This window comes from Mirounga angustirostris, unplaced genomic scaffold, assembly GCF_029215605.1.
Source record: "Mirounga angustirostris isolate CCGP_5_RB_7025 unplaced genomic scaffold, mMirAng1.0.hap1 SCAF_6, whole genome shotgun sequence".
Lineage (NCBI taxonomy): Eukaryota > Metazoa > Chordata > Mammalia > Carnivora > Phocidae > Mirounga > Mirounga angustirostris.
Genome location: NW_026991714.1, coordinates 151,929,433 through 151,946,729, shown reverse-complemented (window position 1 = coordinate 151,946,729; position 17,297 = coordinate 151,929,433). Strand labels below are relative to the sequence as shown.

The window sequence follows — 17,297 nt, the reverse complement described above, 5'->3', positions numbered from 1 at the left end:
AGGCCCTGCCCGGCGCGCGCGGGGTGGGGAGCGCTCGGAGAACCCAGAACTAATTTGTTGCCGCGGTACCTGGCTGCCACTCGGGCGGGGTACTGGTTTTTGCCAGAAGTTTCTTTGAAAGGCTGGGAGGAGCCACAGGACGGCCGTGGGGTAGTAAGTGGACGGGACCCTTCTCGGATATGTCCCACGGGTGGGACTGGGAAGGCGTAAATGGAGAGGAGATCCCAGTCCCCCCAGCCCCACCTCCCCTCACCCCGGGTGCACCTGCTCCCGTCATGCGGTGACCTGGCAGCCGCAGGTCACGGGGCCCTGTCCCGTGAGCCACTTCTGAGCAGATCTCAGTTGTCCTCCCTCCAACCTGTGCCGGCAGCGGTCTCAGAGGAGGCCTGGGCCCGCCGCCGCCGCTCGGCTCCGGTTCGTGCGCCCTCCCGCGGCGGGCCCGACGCCACCGCGCCTCAGCCCTCCCCACACTCATGAAGACCCCCAAGCAGCCCTTCCTGGGCAGTTACGGCCACAAACGAGCTGTCCCTGTCAGCCGTGGCACTTGAAGGTCCGAAAGTTCGCCTAGCGTGGGGGGACAGGCCCCGAGCCCACGCTGTCGGTAACTGCTTCTGAAGAGAAGCCCGAAAGCACCTGACGGTCAGACCGAAGCGCACGGGGCCGGCCGGGGGCCTCGCGCAGGGCTGGCGCGGCCAGGAGCCGGCTGGAGGCGCCGGGCAGGCGTGGAGCGTGAGGTCAATGAGAAATGTTGCATATGTGCTAGAGATTCGCGGGGAGCCCCCCCCAAGTGTGTCTCTCCCTGATAATAACGTTATTTTTGGCCGGGGGGGGTCTTAACAGTCGGCTACAGTCGCAATACCAGCAGCGTGTCCCCGCGAGGCTACGTCCCCAGCAGTACTCCCCAGCAGTCCAATTACAACACAGTCAGCACTAGCATGAATGGATATGGAAGTGGCGCCATGGCCAATCTAGGGGTCCCGGGCTCGCCTGGATTTCTTAATGGCTCTTCCGCCAACTCTCCCTACGGCAGTAAGTGTCTGTTTTTGTCACACGTCATCACGTAGATTCGTGTTCACTACCAGGTCAAATGTGTGCATTGCTTGGCTGTCCTGTGATGTGAGCTGCTGGGCCAAAGGGAGGGTGGCTCTGGAGGCTGGGGTCCGTGTGGCGACGGTAAATTGACCTGCGGTGGGCCCCCCGCGAGGCCACGTCGGGAACCTGCGCAGAGTGGGGCCGCCCGACTGGAAGCGAGAGGCCGCCACGGGGGCTTGCCTGTTGTCCGGAGAGCGGCCGGGCCGGCAGCGAGTCACGGTGGTCTCGTCGCCCCGACGCTCCGGGCGCGGCCCGAGGAGCCCTCCGTGTCGCGTTGCTGCGCCCCGCGCCGCGCGCCCTGACCGTCTGTGCTTTGTTGCAGTAGCACCGTCCAGCCCCACCATGGCAGCCTCTTCGGTCACCCTCCCTTCAAACTGTAGCGGCACACACAGCATTTTCTCATTCTCACCTGCCAATGTCATCTCTGCAGTGAAACAAAAGAGCGCCTTCGCGCCCGTGGTCCGGCCCCAAGCTTCTCCTCCTCCCTCCTGCACCAGCACCAACGGGAACGGACTCCAAGGTGAGGGGTGGCGTCCTGGCCCCGGGCCCCCCGAGCGCCGCCGCCGGCACTCTCCCCCGAGGCCGGGCCGGGCGCGGGGCCCCAGCCCTTCCTCGGGGTGCTCGCCCCGCCGTGGCCGCTGCATGCTCCCCGTTGCTGGGCCGCGATGTGAGCCCCCCCCCCGGCCCAGTATCCACGTGAACGAGCCCCCTTCGCTCACCCTCAACCGGTAGCAGACTCTCGGTGGTGGAAACCATCGCGTCCTGCTTCCAACCTCACCCACGTGCCCTCCTGGCGAAGCGGCCCCTCCCCGCAGGAAGGGGAAGCACCGGGGAGCCGTGCGAATGCAGCGGGGGGACCGGGGGGGGGCCCTGTTCCGGCCACTCAGCAGACAGGCCTTCAGGGCCGCGGCTCGCCCAGTGAGAGCAGGGTGCACCCCCCCGTAGCGCCTGCGCTCGCAGCCTCCTTGCTCGCTCGCAGCAAAGTAGCCTCGGGACGGGGATGGCGGGTCATCGGGTCACCTGCGGAGCCCAGCCCCAAGCCAGCGTGCTCTCCGTGTCCCGAGACGGAGTCTGCCTTCTCCACCTGGTATAGCAGACCCTGGGCCGCCAGGCTGTGCTGTCCTCGGAAAGGGGTGCACCCAGACCAGGGCCGTGCATGCGTGAACACCGGGTGGGAGTCGGTTTCTCTAAGTCCTCTCCTGCACACGCTCAGGAGGGAGCAGGGCTGGCCCCCAGGGCAGGGGGAGGCGCCCCGTGGACACGGCTGCCCATAGACGGGGCCACGTGGAGCAGGCACCCCGTGCCTGCCCAGGGCTGGGTCCCTCTGGGCAGCGTAGGCCGCACCGTGGCCTGTGAGGTGTGTGGCGGGTGGGCCACGTGAGTGCCCCTAGGCCTCGTGATCTTCCGCGTGGCTCTGTGACTCACGGGGGCCACAGGCGCTGAATTAAGTGGCCATCATCTGGCCTCTTTCAGAACCACCTTTGGTATATGCTCCTCCCGGTGAAAATCAAATCCAGTTACTCCTTTAAAAAAATGAATCCATTCAACCAGTATTTACTGAGCACCTACTATGTACCAGGCTCTCTGCTGGGTGCTGAGGACGTTACCGTGGAGAAGACAAACTGGCCCTTTTGTGAAGTCGGTGGCATATTTCACTTTGATGAACTAATGCTCAAAAAAGGAACTGGAAAGGTATCCGTGATTTGAAATAATTGTCTTCCCAACATCTTAGTGTATGAGAGGGACGCCCAGGCCCCCTGTGCCGCCGACCGGCCTGCGGGCCCGCCCCCGCGGCCCCCAGCCCAGAGCTGCTTGCGGGCCCGGTGGTGGCCAGGTGCCACGGCCCGGCCACCGTCCGCACGGCGCGGAGGCCCACGGGAGCACGGTGCTGCCTGGGCAGCGTGTACCCACGCGGGTCTGCCAAAACCATAACGTTGTAACGGTGAGTCGGAGAGGAGTTAAGACTGTTGGAATTAATGAACTGGGAAACTGAAGCTCACATCACTACGTGAACAAACGTATGAATATGTTCTACATCAATTAATGAGAATGATCATTCTGACAAAAATTAAACAACACTAAAGTTAAAAGATTTTAAATCATATTCATACCAGGAGTTCACTGGAAAGCGTCCGCTGCGCTTGGCGTTTTAGCACCGAGTTTCTTATTCCGAGAGGGGCCGAAAGAGCGCCCTGAGGCGGGGCTGTGACTGGGGTCTCTTCGGGGCCTTGGCCTTGAGAGGGCAGGGCAGCTGGGCTGTGAGCGGCTTTGCTCCTGGAGAGCCCGTGACTCACCATTACGATACGGAACAGTCAGAAGAAGGTCAGAGGCAAGGGCTGAGAGCAGAGGGGGAAACTGAGGCACATCCAGTTTTCACGGAGGGAGTGAGCGCGGCGCCCGGGTCCCACCGGGCCTGCGGGCCGGCCCCGGCTGGCGTCACAGGCGTGACCAGGTTGGTTCACATCTGTCCACAGAGGTGGCCTCTGGGGAGTCTGGGCCTCCGTCTGCTATAAACAAGCCACCGAGACCTGTGGGAGGCGGCAGCCTTCTGCGCACGATGGCCAGAGCCGTTCCCTTCCAGAGGAAGTCTCTGAGGAGGGCTGCAGCGTGAGAGGTCGGGGGGGGGGGTTGTCCCCACACGTACCCCGGTCCCGTGAGGTAGAGGCCCCCCCCCCGCGCCTTGACCAAGCCCACGGCTGGTTAGTGGGCGCGGCGCACGCCCCACGTCACCGTTGAGTCAAGCCCCAGGCGAAGGCCGCCCGGCCGCGAGAGGGGCGGCCCAGTAACCTGCTGCGCTCTCTCTTTCAGCTATGTCTGGGCTGGTAGTCCCGCCGATGTGAGGGGCTCGCCTTCCCTCCCGCAGCACCCAGCACCCAAGGACGGACTTCAGGGGACACGTTTAGTATATATGAGCTGCTGCTGAAGCCATTGTCTGCAAACACATCAGCCGCGGTGGAAATGCTACAAGAGACTTTGTTTAAAGATTTTATTTAAACTATTAAGAATCAACATGCAAACAGCCTACTTCTTCATGAACAATTCCATTTTATTGACTGAACTTTTCTCATATTTTCACATTTCTCAGTCCTGAAGACTAAGGAAAACAAAGCGACGCCTATTTTGTATAAAGTTTCTGACTCCGTCTTCGCTATGTCTAGTACTTGCTATGTGTTGGGAGAAACTTTGTGAATGCACCATTTTGATTATCATGAAACACTGATGAAAAATGCCTCCAAACATTTTTCTGTGCTCATACTTAGATTCACAATGGTTGTGTATCTCTATAATGTGAAATATTTTTTTGTGGTGAAAAAAAAAAAAGGGGCCAAGGAGGTGTGAGCCATCGAACTGGAAGAAAGGAGGACTACGTGACTAGGAGAATTCGGGGTGGCAGGGAGGGAGGGTGGGTTTATCATTGCTTAACTTCATCTTAATGAAATGAAACTTTGTAACTTATTGTAGTTAGAAATTGTAACTTTGATATTGAATTCTCTTGCCTTCAACAAGCACACTGACAGAAAAAAAAATATGCTACTGTCTGTTGGTTAAAATATTCTCCCACTGCTAGAGCTTCCTGTTAAGCAAGTGTGATCTGCAACATTTTTTCAACTTTTGCTAGCACTGTATACTATTGCATTCTTAGGCTACTGTGAGGTCCATGTTTCTTGTACCAGAAATTGTCCTTTTGACTTCTAGCTCCTTCTTCCCTAATGTGTTTTGTATGTGGTTATAAAATTGTAGACTTTTGTGATTTTGCCAAAGTTGTAGCTAAATATTTATACACTTGTCTTGAATTTTTTTCAGATCCACTTAAATATTTAGAAAAAAAAAACAAAACACGTTTTCTTCCTTATGTGTCTCATAAGGAATAAAATGGTCTCCATTCAACACTTTTCCATGAACACCTACAGTTGCTAAGGGACTTTCTTTTGTAACATATCGATTATAAATATTGTATTTATCTTTGAAATTTTGTACATTGCTTTTCCTGCCATTTCCTTTTTCTTGTCTGTATTGGTTTTGGATCGTGGCCTGGTGTTGGGAAGAGCACTAAGCCCAGAGCTGTCTCTTTGACCTGTTTTGTTAAAGCGAACCAGTGTCCTTGCATTTCATTTGTACTTCAAAGATTTGCTTTTGTTTAGACTTTCCATCCTTCTTTTCCCTTTTTTTTTTATTTTGAGGAAAAGTCAAATTCATTGTTTATTTTTATATTATTTTTAAGTTATCTGAACAAATACTTTTGAAAAAAAGTTCGTTGTATAGTCAAAACAAAACGGTGCCACTCAGCTGTGACAAATCCTAGTAGATTCTGTGCATGTGGAACAGCAACGAAGAGGGGACACCGTTTGGGGCTGTGTCCTTATTTTTCTGTAGAATGTAAAAAGTCATTTTAGCTGCCACCCATGACTTTGCCACATAGCTGAACTGTGTTTACTGGAAAAATTCAGAGGCCTAAAGTTTAAAATAAAATTTACTTCTGATGTTTTAATTAAAATGTTTGCCACATTAACTTCTCTGATGCCTTAAAAGTGGACTTCTTTAAAGAACCTTTGTGCTATTTTATCACAGGCTCATGACACAATTGTTAATCGATATTTCATTTGGAGATTTACGGTGTAACACACACACACACACACACACACAAACAAAAGCACAAACCTGGTGTTCCATGTGTCGCTCCTTTCTGCGTCTGATTCTGCTGCGTTGTGTGTCCTCCCGGGCCCACCTAGGATTCAGAGAGGTTTCAGGGAGAACCAAAATCACCGCTGGTTTTTAACTTTTTTTTTTAAAACAATACTTTTTTTGTGGTCAGACCCAACAGCACCGTCTGTACTTTTTAAACCGGAATGACCTCCTTCAGATCCTGTGCCTGTTCGTGCCAAACCCACAGTGAGACCAGGAGGGTCAGTCTTTCCCCTTTGTGTTAACTGCTTTGCAGACACAGCACAGCAAATGTTTTGCAAATTGCAGCAGAAATCAGATTTAAAACAAAAAGGAGGGACTTTAAAAAACTTTCTTGACAAAAAAGAAAAAACAAAAAACAAAACCATGCACAACTTAGGAAAGTGTTCATTCAAGGGACTAAATAAAAGAAGCAGAATGTTCCCGGTGGTCAGGTGGGTCACAGTCCGTCCCTTTGACCGCTAAGGCTTAGCTACGTGGGAAAGCCTGAGAAGTCACTTTGGAACTAAATTGCCTCCGTTTTATTTTGTATAAGTAAGGGTTTGATCTAAAAACAAGCTCACGTGTACATGTTAAGAACGTTTGCAAGTTTCCTCATCCCTGCACTCGGTTTGTGTTTTAGATTAGTCAATGCCCCTCATCGCTTCATTGTCTCAAAATCGAGCGCTTCACTAAATGGTAGATTTTACTGTTAAAGACCCTACAATAAGATTGTTTTATCTGTACATTTTTTCAGATATTTAACTGTATAAAAATGTTCATTTTACACAATATTTAATTAAAGTATTTCTCGTCTGTGAATTTCACTTTGGGTAATTTTATCTGTTTTGACTACAACGAGTGGCAGAAGGCGTGCACAAGGTACACTGGGTTGGTGGTGGGGGGGTGGGGGGGTGGTGTTCCTTTGCACACCCTGGGCCCCAGGGCTGTATCTTGGCCCAGATACAGTAATTCATGGAAGAACCTTTCTACGAAGTTCTCAGTCCTCGAACGGCTCCTCTACCCGGCCTAGAGCACTTCTTCCAGGTCCTGGGATGGCCCGGGGCCCAGAGGGGCCGTCTGTCCGCAGGCTGCCCTCCAAGCAGCTGTACACGACTCTGTGTGGGACACGCAGGCCACAGCAGCACCGTGGCGATTAACCAGCCACGAGCTCCCCACCCCCGGCGCTCCCGCCACTGCTTCCAAGCCGGGGGGCTCGCCAGGTCGCGAGCAAGTGCTCGGGCCGCGTCCGACACCCACTCCTCCCACCGACCCCACCCAGCGCATTGGGGCGAGAAGCAGCGTCAGGCTCCCGGCAGGCGGCCGGACACCAGGGGCCCAGACGGTGGTGCCGGCTGGCGTCTGACATGGGGGACGCCATCACCAACCCGGGGCCCACGGCAGTGGCAACACAGACCCTCTGAGCCGCCTCCGCGCTCTGCCTGGGGCGGGGGGCAGGGGTGGTGGGCAGCATGGTGGGGCGGCCAAAGGCACCAAAGCTCATGAGAGCCGCCCTCAGCCCTGGGGCTCTAATTTACACGAGCAAGCTCAGCTCCTGCGGATTCTCGGCACGCCCCTTCCAGCTCATTCTGGATTTTTCACTTGCTCCTCAATGAAAGGCTGGTTTTGCATGTTTTGGCTTGCAGCTCTGTAACACATACACGTAAGTGTGATCCAAATTAGTACTCACAAATGTCATCTTAATTACTTGTTCTGCTGAGCAAAACAGGAAACAATTATTCAAAACATAAAGAAACTTGTGAATACCTTTTTCTCCTGTCAATGGCAATCAGGTTGCTTTGGCTGCATTTTTGTCTCAGCCTTAAAGAGATAGCAAAGGAAAAAAGAGGCTCTCGGGGTACAAGGATGCTGGCTGCCCACCCTCCCGCCCATCCCCCCCGGGGTCCTTCCCGAGGTGCTGGTGGGGGGGCCCGCTGGGGACCAAAGTCCCCTCCTTCCCCACTTGAAGATGGTGCCGGAAGTACCAGCCTGGGCAGCGGGGGGGGGGGGGGGGTGCTCCCCGGAGCTGGCTCACCAGGGTCCTACAACCTGGGGAGAAATTGTTTCATGTTTGTGTTTCGAATCAGAAGCAAGAACTGCATTCTCTCCAAATGTATGCCAATTATTGTCGGGCTGCCTTTTAAGGTCTTTCAAGCTTTTAAAGATTATTCAAAGCACTTGAAATGGGCTTCCATCTAATGCCTCATTTCATTGCATTAAACAGCCTAGTTAATAAAGAATCGATATATTCAAAGGGCAAGGTTATCTTTTGTCTATAAGGGGTGGTGTCATTCTGAACCTTTTATAGTTCAAATGCTGAAAAAGACCTCATGAAATCCATACTCATCAAGTGGGTCACTGAGAGCAATAAAGAGGGAAAGGGGAGGGAGCTGAAAGGGAAGAAAGGCTGTTCTCCTTTAAAACAACTCAGCCTTATCTCCTCGCTGGGAGCACCCAAAGAGGTCCTCTGAAAATGTCAATTTCTCATCAAGACAAGAGGCCACGGTGATCATTTTTTCCAGAGAATACATACAATTAAGAGAATGCAGAGGGGCGGCTGTGGCAGCGATTTGTAGCTGCTTCTGTCCCCACGAGCTGCGAGCTCCCTCCCAGCAGATAATAAGAGTTGTTGATAACTCAAGTGTCAATATGCCAAAGAGCGAGTTTTGAATGTGAGTCCTTGTGCTCTGAGCGCGCCCGGCCGATCCCAGGCCCTGATAAGGGCCCAGCTGCCAACGGACACCACAGGTTGGCCCTCACAATTAATGCGATGAATAAATCACACAAAAGAGTCAGGAGGCTTTATACTCAGTGAGACAATCCCCTGTTTTACCCTTCAAGGATTCCTTTTATGTTGGAATAAGGTTGCTTTTAATGAAATTTAAACTCATCAGAGGAAATCAAAAACCTCCAATCAGATTACAAATTGATTTTTTGGTCATTTGTCATTTCCCAGTTTCACAGAGAGCAAGTTGCCAGTCTGGTGCTGGGAGCCAGCGTGCACACGGCTCCCAGCCCCTGACGCGCATGCAGACTCAGACACGGTTCTGACTCTCCCCCCGCCACCCCGCCCTGGCCTGGCAAAGTGAACCCATCACACAAATGGGTACCATTCAGCTCGGGACCCAGCTGTGGCATGACCTGGGGACGCCCATGGTCCTTGGTAGAACTCACAGGGATGGTGAGGTCCGCACTCACGATCCACAGAGGGCCAACAGAGACACGTTCTCTTGGAACTGCAGTAAGTTTTGGTTCATACCCACCCACGTCCTGAATCGGCTCTGTGCCACACCCGCGGGGGCCATGGGGAACATCCAGGCCTCATACACCGCAGCTTGTGATCTGGGGCGAAGAGGAAACACGGCCAACTCTTACTCAGCCCAAACACTGGCTCCTGGGCAGGACTGCCCTTTCTCCCAGGCCAGCTGAGGGGGCCTTCCCTGTGTGCCCATCAAACCTGGGAGCTTCCCAAGGCCACCAGTTGCTGGCCTCCCAGGGTTCTCCCGTCCTACCCTGGGTGGACTCTGAGCTTCTTGAAGACAAGACACAGCCATGCCTTCCTCAGCTTCTCGTCCTACACTGGGACTCCCAGCCCAGGTCACAAGGCACAGCCCAGGGCGAGATCAGGGTAGGCACTATTTCAGGAGGAGAGTGAACATCACTCCTGATTCAAGAATCCTTGGAGACTCCCTTTTAAAACATAAGCTCTAAAGTGAGTTGAGCAGCCCACGCATTTCTGAAGAGCAAACAAGCACCACACCCCATGCACACTTGCCATGGGGGGGTTTGCAGGTCATTTTAGCAGTCCCACGGAGCCCGTTCCTCCTCGTAGGTGACCAAACTGCCATTCAGAGAGGCTACATGGCCAGCCCAAAGTCACAGGGCTGGAAGGCCCAGGGCTAGAGGCTAAATGAAGTCTCTGATCGCCCATTCTTGCCTTCCCACTGACTTGGGTTTCAGATACCTTGGGCAGGGGAGGGGGATGCTGAGAGAGTGAGAGAGACTGACCGTGTGGATGGAAGGAGAACCACCACACCTCCCTGGGAAGGTTCCAAGCAAGCTCAGGGAGGACACATGCCGCCCCCAGGGCTTGACTCAGCCAGACCATGAGAGGGAAACTGGCTTGTGCAGCCATCGTCAGCTGAAGCTCTGCGCGGCCTTGCTTCTGGACACAACCAATGTCACAGGACCATGATTCCAAAACTGAAGGCAGAGAGGTTCCTCCCCAGGGCCTTTGCAACAAATGAGGGGGCCTCAAAGGAGCTGTTTCCCTAGTGCTTCTCCACCAGCATCCTCGGGTCACCATGTGGTCCACATGGGGCCGGGGAGAACAGGATGCCCATGCACACGGGGCGCCCCTGGAGTGCACATGGCGTCTGCAGTGAAAGCTGAGTGTGGGAGCCCTTCACATGGTGCAGGGATGGGGCAGGAAGGGGCACTGAGGCAGTGCCAGAGGGACGGGGCTGTGAGGCCTGCGCCACCGGCCAACGCCCCAGCCCCAGGCAGGGCTCTGCCAAGGCTTCTGTCATGGCCAGCAGAGGGGCAGGATGCGGGAGAAAGCGAGGAAAAGAAGATCACCAGTGGTTTGGCTAGCAGGATCAGAATGAGCAACCACAAAGTCAGAGGTGTCGGCCGGAAAAGAACAGAAGCGTCAGAGGGGAACTCGGGCATCCCGGGCATCCGCCCGCTGCCCCATCAGACCTCTCCCACCACCGCGCTGAAGGCTACAGACAGCCCCCTCAACTGACAGGGCAGGGCGCCTAGCTGAGCACAACTTGCGTTTCCAGCTACCAGAGACAAGCCCTGCACCATTACTGCGGACAGCAGAACCTGGGCTGGGCCTGGGGCCACCGGGAGAGACAGAAAGAAACTTGCAACAATGACAACAAAGGGTTTATATCTCAATATACAATGAGCTTTTGCAAATCAATAAGACCAGATACCCTGAAGAAAAACAGGCAAATTCACAGTCAATTCACAAGGGAACAATACAAGTGATTGATAAGTTTAGGAAAATATATTCAACCTTACTTAAAAATGCACATCAAAATAATGAGATGAAATTTTTTTCATCTATTAAATTAGAAAAGATTTTACTTAAAAGCTAATACTCAATCCTGTTGATGGAGAAATGGGCATTCTTAGAGTTGTCGATAGAAGAGTAAATTGGTAAAGCCTTCTGGAAATCAATTTGACATTATATCAAGAGACTTAACAATGTTCATATCCTTTGACCCACTAATTCCACTTTGAGGAATCAATCTTAAGGAAATAATCAGAGATTAGGCAAGATTCAAGTACAAGACTGTTCGCTGCAGTAATATGTATTTAAAAAACTGGAAAGAACCCAAATACCAGAAAATAGGAATTGTTAATTGAATTACGGTATAGCCATATAATAGAATATTATATATTCTACTAAGCCATTAAGATCATGCTTTTAAAGTATATTTAATAAAATGGTAAATACTAATGATACAAATTTAAGGTGAGGCAGGCACATAACACTGGGTATATAAGATAATTCAAAATTATAAGTTTCTCTTATAATATATATAAATAAATATATAATATATAGAATATTATAGAATAATATATATTTGGAAAAAATAGTAGAATGACAGTGGGATCACTACGTGGTGTGTCTGGGAGGTGGAAGCTTCTAGAGGACACCCAGAGGTAGCGGGGTGCTGGTGCTGCAGGGTCATGGAGACTGACGCGGGCAGTCATTCGGGGCTCAGACAGGGCGGACTGGGGAGCCCAGGGCCATGGGGTCCCAGGGAGGCAGAGCCCAAGGGAGAGGCTACTGTGAAGTGCAGCGTCCTTGAGGCCTGATACTGACTTCACGTTTACCTGAACTTCCTTGCAGGGATTTTTGCTGCTAGTGACCAAATAATTACTGACCAAACGAGGGAGAAAACTACACGATATGTTAGCTAACTACAAGTTAAACAAAATCTTGAAAGAAAAAAAATAATAAAATAATAAAATTAGTGTCCTGAGAAAATCCAAAAGAACTTAAAAAGTATTAAGTTCAGTAAGTGGAATTTAGTAAGACTGATGAATACAAGGTCCACATACAACTGTATTTTTGTAACAGTAGGAATTTAAAAAAAGTACACCATTTATAACACCATGAATAATACCCAATACCCAGGAAGAAAGCTACCAATGTTATGTGAGATGTCTTCCCAGGAAACCTTACAATTGTTGAGAAATGTTTAAAATCTTAAGAAATGGAGGCATAGAACACTTTCGTGGGTTGAAAAATTACATGTTGAAAAGATGCCGATTCTCCCTAAAATGACCCCTGGACTCTGTCTCAATCTCAGTGCAGCTCCTTTCCTGAAGCTGAGAAGCTGATTCCGAAGTCTACATGGAATTGTAAACGACCACGAGAAGCCCCAGCAATCTTGACCGAGTGGGAAGCCTGGGGTCTTGAACCACCGTCTTACTCAGTTTGGGTAGCTGCGACACAATCCCACACCCCAGGGGGGCTCAAACAGCACCCCTTGGTTTCTGCCGGTCCCGGAGGCTGGGGAGCCCCAGATCCAGGTGCTGGCAGATCTGGTTCTTGGTGAGGGCTCTCTCCCTGGCTTGCGGACGGCGACCTTCTCACCACGCAGAGAGAAGAAGGGCTTCAAGCTCTTATGAGGGCTTGACTCCCATCATGGGGCCCCACCCAGGATCTCATTTAAACCTCATCACCTCCCATCATGTTGTGGGGTAGGGCTTCAACATTTGGATTTGGGGGCACACCTGTTCCGTCCCTAACAAAGTTCCTTATGGGGCCACAGTAAGTAATACCACTTGGTGTTAGAGCAAGAATATAAAACAACTTCAGGAAGCAGAGTCCAGAAGCAGGTCCGTCCACACAGTCCCCTGACTGATAACACAGTTGACATAGCAGTGCAGTGGCAAATGGGGGGCCTTTTCAGTAAGGTGGGCTGAGTGAAGTGGATAGACGTATGCCAAATAAAGTGACTCCCTCACACATGTGAGTGCAAATCAGGATGGCCGGGCACCCTAAGATAGGGCTCCCTGGCTGTGAAGAGGCGAGGACAGTGTTCAGGGATGGAGGGTCAAAGTCAGGAGAATATCCAGGGCCTCTGAACTGAAGTAGCAAGGAGACGGAGCGAAGAGCCCCCACCTGCCTGGGCATGCTGGTGAGCGCTGCAACATGCAGGAGGCAGGAGGCTCCCTCACGGGGTAGGACAAAGCCCAAACCCTGCTCCCCTCCATCTAACTGCTTAGACAGGTGGAGACTTTGCACTTTGTATCAGATCAGCGCTGATCACTCAAGCGCTCCAGAGGCTTTCAAGAAGACCTGTGGTTTTATTATCGAAAGGAATTAAAGAAGACCTAAATAAATGGGAGAACATCACATGTTCATGATTGGAAGATGGTTTATCGTTAAGATGACAGTGTTTCCCAATTGATATCCAGATTCGAAGCAATCCCTATCGGAATCGCAGCTGGCTCTTTGTAGAAACTGACGAGCTGATCCTGGAACTCAGATGCTAGCGCACAGGACCCAGAATAAACAATCTCATAAAAGAAGAACAAAGTCAGAGGACTCCACTTTGATTTCAAAACTTACTGCAAAGAAAAAGAAATCAAGACAGTGTCGTCCTGGCGTAGGGTACATGGCCAGATCCGTGGAACAGAACTGAGAGTCCAGAAGTGATCCTGTGTATTTATGGTCAGCCGGTTTTTGACAAGGGTGCCAGGGCCGTTCAAGGGGAAGAGAACAGTCTCCTCACCAAACAGTGCTGAACACTTGCAGAGTTACAAGCAAGGGAATAGAGCTGGACTCTTACCCACACCACACACAAGGTTAACTTAAAATGGATCAAGGACCTAAATGTAAGAGCTAAGATGGTAAAACTAAGAGAACACACAGGGCTGCCTTCAGGATTTTAGATTTGACAACAGATGTCTCATAAATTGGCAACTGTGAGTGATGCATTGGATCTGGTGCACATTTAGCTTTGACACCAAAAGCATGAATCATAAAAGTAAAAACAGAAACTGGTCTTCATCAAAACTGAAAATATCTATGTTTCAAAGACATTATCAAAATCAGCCCACAGAATGGGAGAAACTATTTGAAAATCATGTATCTGATAAAGGGCCTGCATCTCGAATATATAAAGAACACTTGCAAACACAACCAGTAAGAAGACATATGACTCCATTTAGAAATGGTCAAATGATCAGAAAGAGACATTTCTTTAAAGAAAACACACACATGGCCACCAAGCACATGAAAAGATGCTCCACATCATCAGTCATCAGGGGGATGTAAATCAAAGCCACAGTAAGATGCCCTTCACGCCCACCAGGACAGCTACGATCAGCCAGTCCGACCATAGCCAGTGCTGTGAGGGGTGGAGACGCCTGACCTCATGCACCTGCGGGTGGACGGAGGGAACGATAGAGTCACTTTCAGTAGACCAGCAGTTTCTCATGTGGTTAAACCGCTACCATGGGGTCCAGGATTTCTAGTCCTAGTTATACACCTAAGAGATGAAAATCTATGTTCACACAGAAACTTGCCCACGAATGTTTATAACAGCATTATAATAATCAAAAGGTAGAAATAACCAAATGTCCATTATGAATGGACTTTAAAAATTTGGGGGATCCATACGATGGAATACTATTCAGTTATAAAGGGAACATGGATGAACCACAATGTGGATGAACTTTGAAAACATTATGCTAAGTGAAGGAAGCTGATCCCCAAAAGCCAAGTTTCCATTTATACTCAACATCCAGAGATGGCAAATCCACTGAGACAGAAAATAGATTAGTGGTTGCTTACAGAGGGGAAACATGGGGGAAGTGGGGTGACAGCTAAAGAAACATGAGGGGAGAATCTTTCTGAGGTGCTAACAACGTTCTAAAATCGACTGTGGTCAAAACCACTGAATCGTACATATTAAACAGGTAAATTTTAAGGTATGTGAATTATTTCTCCATAAAGCTGTTATAAAAAAGTCCTGTGGTTTTATCAAAACAAAAATAAAAAAATCAACATTTCATGGAGAATTACTCCTAAGGCATTTGGTTTTCAGAGGAAACTGTATTTCCTTGAGAAAGTTGCTGGGACTGGAGTCCCAGGTCAGTCTGTCAGAGCCATTGGCGTTCCGCGCTCTGCCCTAAGCGAGGCAAGGGTCTTCCTCCCCTCTGCTCCCAGGATCTCTGCCCACAAGATGGAGTAGAAGTAGGGGTCACATAGGCCCCTACTCAGCATCTCCAGGCCACAAAGTTCTGCTCACGGCCTGGGTCCCACCTGGAGTGAGGAGATGTGGGTGCAGCTGGGCCCTCACATGGCCCCGGCTGGGCCAGCCTGCCCCAGCCCCAGCCTGAACTCTGTCGGGGCCGTTCTGAGGCTGCCCTTGGTCCCCCGTGGAACAGACATACACGGGGTTCCTCATCTAAGCTCATTTCCAGAGTTAAATTTTCCTTGAAGGGAAGAAGAAGCCTTTGAGGATGGCTTTTTAAAGTGGTTTCATTATTTGCTGAACATTCCAGAATATACTCCCACCTTTTAAATGTCATTGTTCTGTTTCTTAAATGTCTTCAAAACTTGTTATCTTACTAAGTTGGATATGCGATCGCACTTCCGCCCCCCTGGTCTGAACCACACCTGTTTTCCTGGCTCAAGGTCCCAGCGCCCCGTGCGTCCCATGGCTTTCCCTCCTGCCCCAGCTGACCTCCTCAGCACGGCAGCCAGAGGCTCCTCCAAGTTAGGGCAGACCACCTTCACTGCAGCCCCCTCCAGATTTCTCCCACCGGCCACCAGGATGGACACAGTCCACTCCACAGTCCCCTCCCCCTCTGCCTCGGCTCCAGGACACGGGTTACTTCACGGTCCACGAACATAGACTCCTGCCCGAGGCTCCGTACCCACTGTTCCCTCTCCCTGGAGCCCTCTTCTGCAAAAGCATTTGCTGTGCTTCCCCCACCCAGGTCTTGTGCCCCCTTCCCAGGGAGGTGTCCCTGCTGGCTCCCTCTAAAATTAACACCCATACCCTAACTACCACCCAGATGCCTTCCCCCTCTCTTCTATTCAGTTTTTCTCCTCAGCACCTGCACCGTTTAATAAAGCCGAAACTTTCCTTAAGCAGCATCTGTCCTGTCATCCACGAGACCAGAAGCCCTTTGAGGAGGGGACTTGTCTGCTTGGACACTTGCTGCAGCCTCAGCATCCCCAGCGCTTGCAACCAAACCCCTGGATTGAGGCTCAGGATATGTGGCTTAATATCACTCCACGTCAGCCCTGGAGGGCTCAGTGTTCATTATCTTGCATGGTTTCGCTCCATAGCGCCTATTTTTTGTGTTAGTCTATAATATATAATCTTCAAAGCAGCAGAACAAGGGAAGAACTCCTGCATTAGACCCATGGCCTCCCCGGAGGCCAAGTGAGCACCAGAATGTCAGCTCCATTTGGAGTATTTGTGGAGGTCTCGCTATGGGCCAGGTCCTGGGCCAAAAGCGAGAGAGGCATTAAACAGATAATAGTCCATTTTTACTTGGTCTCTTGTAATCCAAGCTTGTAAAAATAAAGGCTATAAACATGGATAGGAAGGACAAAGATAATCCTCCTTCATCCCAGCTTTGCCTCAACCCCTCCTCTTCCCCGGTGATACACTGTTACCCAGTGGCTGTCAATCTTTCTAGACCTTGTTCTAAGGACTTTACAAATAGATACACATTTCCATGTAGTTAAAAAACTGTAACACACAGAGCATGACTTTTATATGTTCAGCATCATGTTCCACCAATAATCTCCTCCTGCTGGTACATGGGAATCCACCCCATGTATCCTAGTAGCTGTAGAGAAAAAGTGCAATGATTTAATCGGCCCCCCATTGGAAAATTTCATATTCTTTGCTATTAAAACTAATGGTATAGCAACAAAAAATATATGATAAAAATTTTAAAGATACCATTTTTAAAGAAAGATACCATTTACAAAAGTAGCAGAATATCAAATATCTAGGAATAAATTGAATAGAAATTGTTCAATACTGGCGCACTGAAGACCACAAAAAAGAATTGAGAAAAAATGTAAAGGTCTAAATAATTGGAGGGATATACTCTGTTTGTGGGTTTAAAAACTTAATAAAGTAAAATTTCCCAAAATTGACCTGTAGGTTAAACACCATAAAAATATCATCAGGTTTAGTGTTGTGGAAATTAACAAGCTGAATCTAAAAGTTATATGGGCAGGCAGATAGCCAAGGATAGTCAATAATCTTGATGAAAGACAAAACTGGAAAACTTAGACCACCAAATATCAAGACTTACTTTATAACTATAATTAAAACAGAGTGTTATTGATGCAAGGATAGTTCAATGTCCAATCAAATGGGATGTAGAATCCAGAAACAGACCCACACATGACCAGGTGAGGCTGGGCCAACAAGTGGCTAAGTCTCTTGTACAAAATAAAGTTTAACCCCTATCTCACACCACACATAAAACTCAAGTCCAGACAGATGCGTGGCTGAATGTGAAAGATAAAATTTTTA

At 50.2% G+C, this 17,297-nt stretch overlaps 1 protein-coding gene across 13 annotated transcripts in view; it reads left to right on the top strand.

Moving 5' to 3' along the window:
• The window catches only part of EBF3 (EBF transcription factor 3), a 116,635-nt gene extending 111,033 nt beyond the window's left edge, over nucleotides 1-5,602 (top strand). For 2 of the 13 annotated variants that reach the window (XM_045879077.3, XM_045879080.3), the window contains exons 14-17: nucleotides 841-1,029; nucleotides 1,415-1,612; nucleotides 2,672-2,784; nucleotides 3,901-5,602. In XM_045879077.3, the coding sequence (XP_045735033.1) occupies nucleotides 841-1,029; nucleotides 1,415-1,612; nucleotides 2,672-2,784; nucleotides 3,901-3,918 (518 nt within the window). In that variant the 3' untranslated portion in view covers nucleotides 3,919-5,602. Of the gene's footprint in view, nucleotides 1-840; nucleotides 1,030-1,414; nucleotides 1,613-2,565; nucleotides 2,785-3,900 lie in introns of those variants that run through there. The other 11 variants (XM_045879083.3, XM_045879085.3, XM_045879082.3 and 8 more) reach the window with 8 other exon arrangements.
• Nucleotides 5,603-17,297: the final 11,695 nt, after the last annotated feature.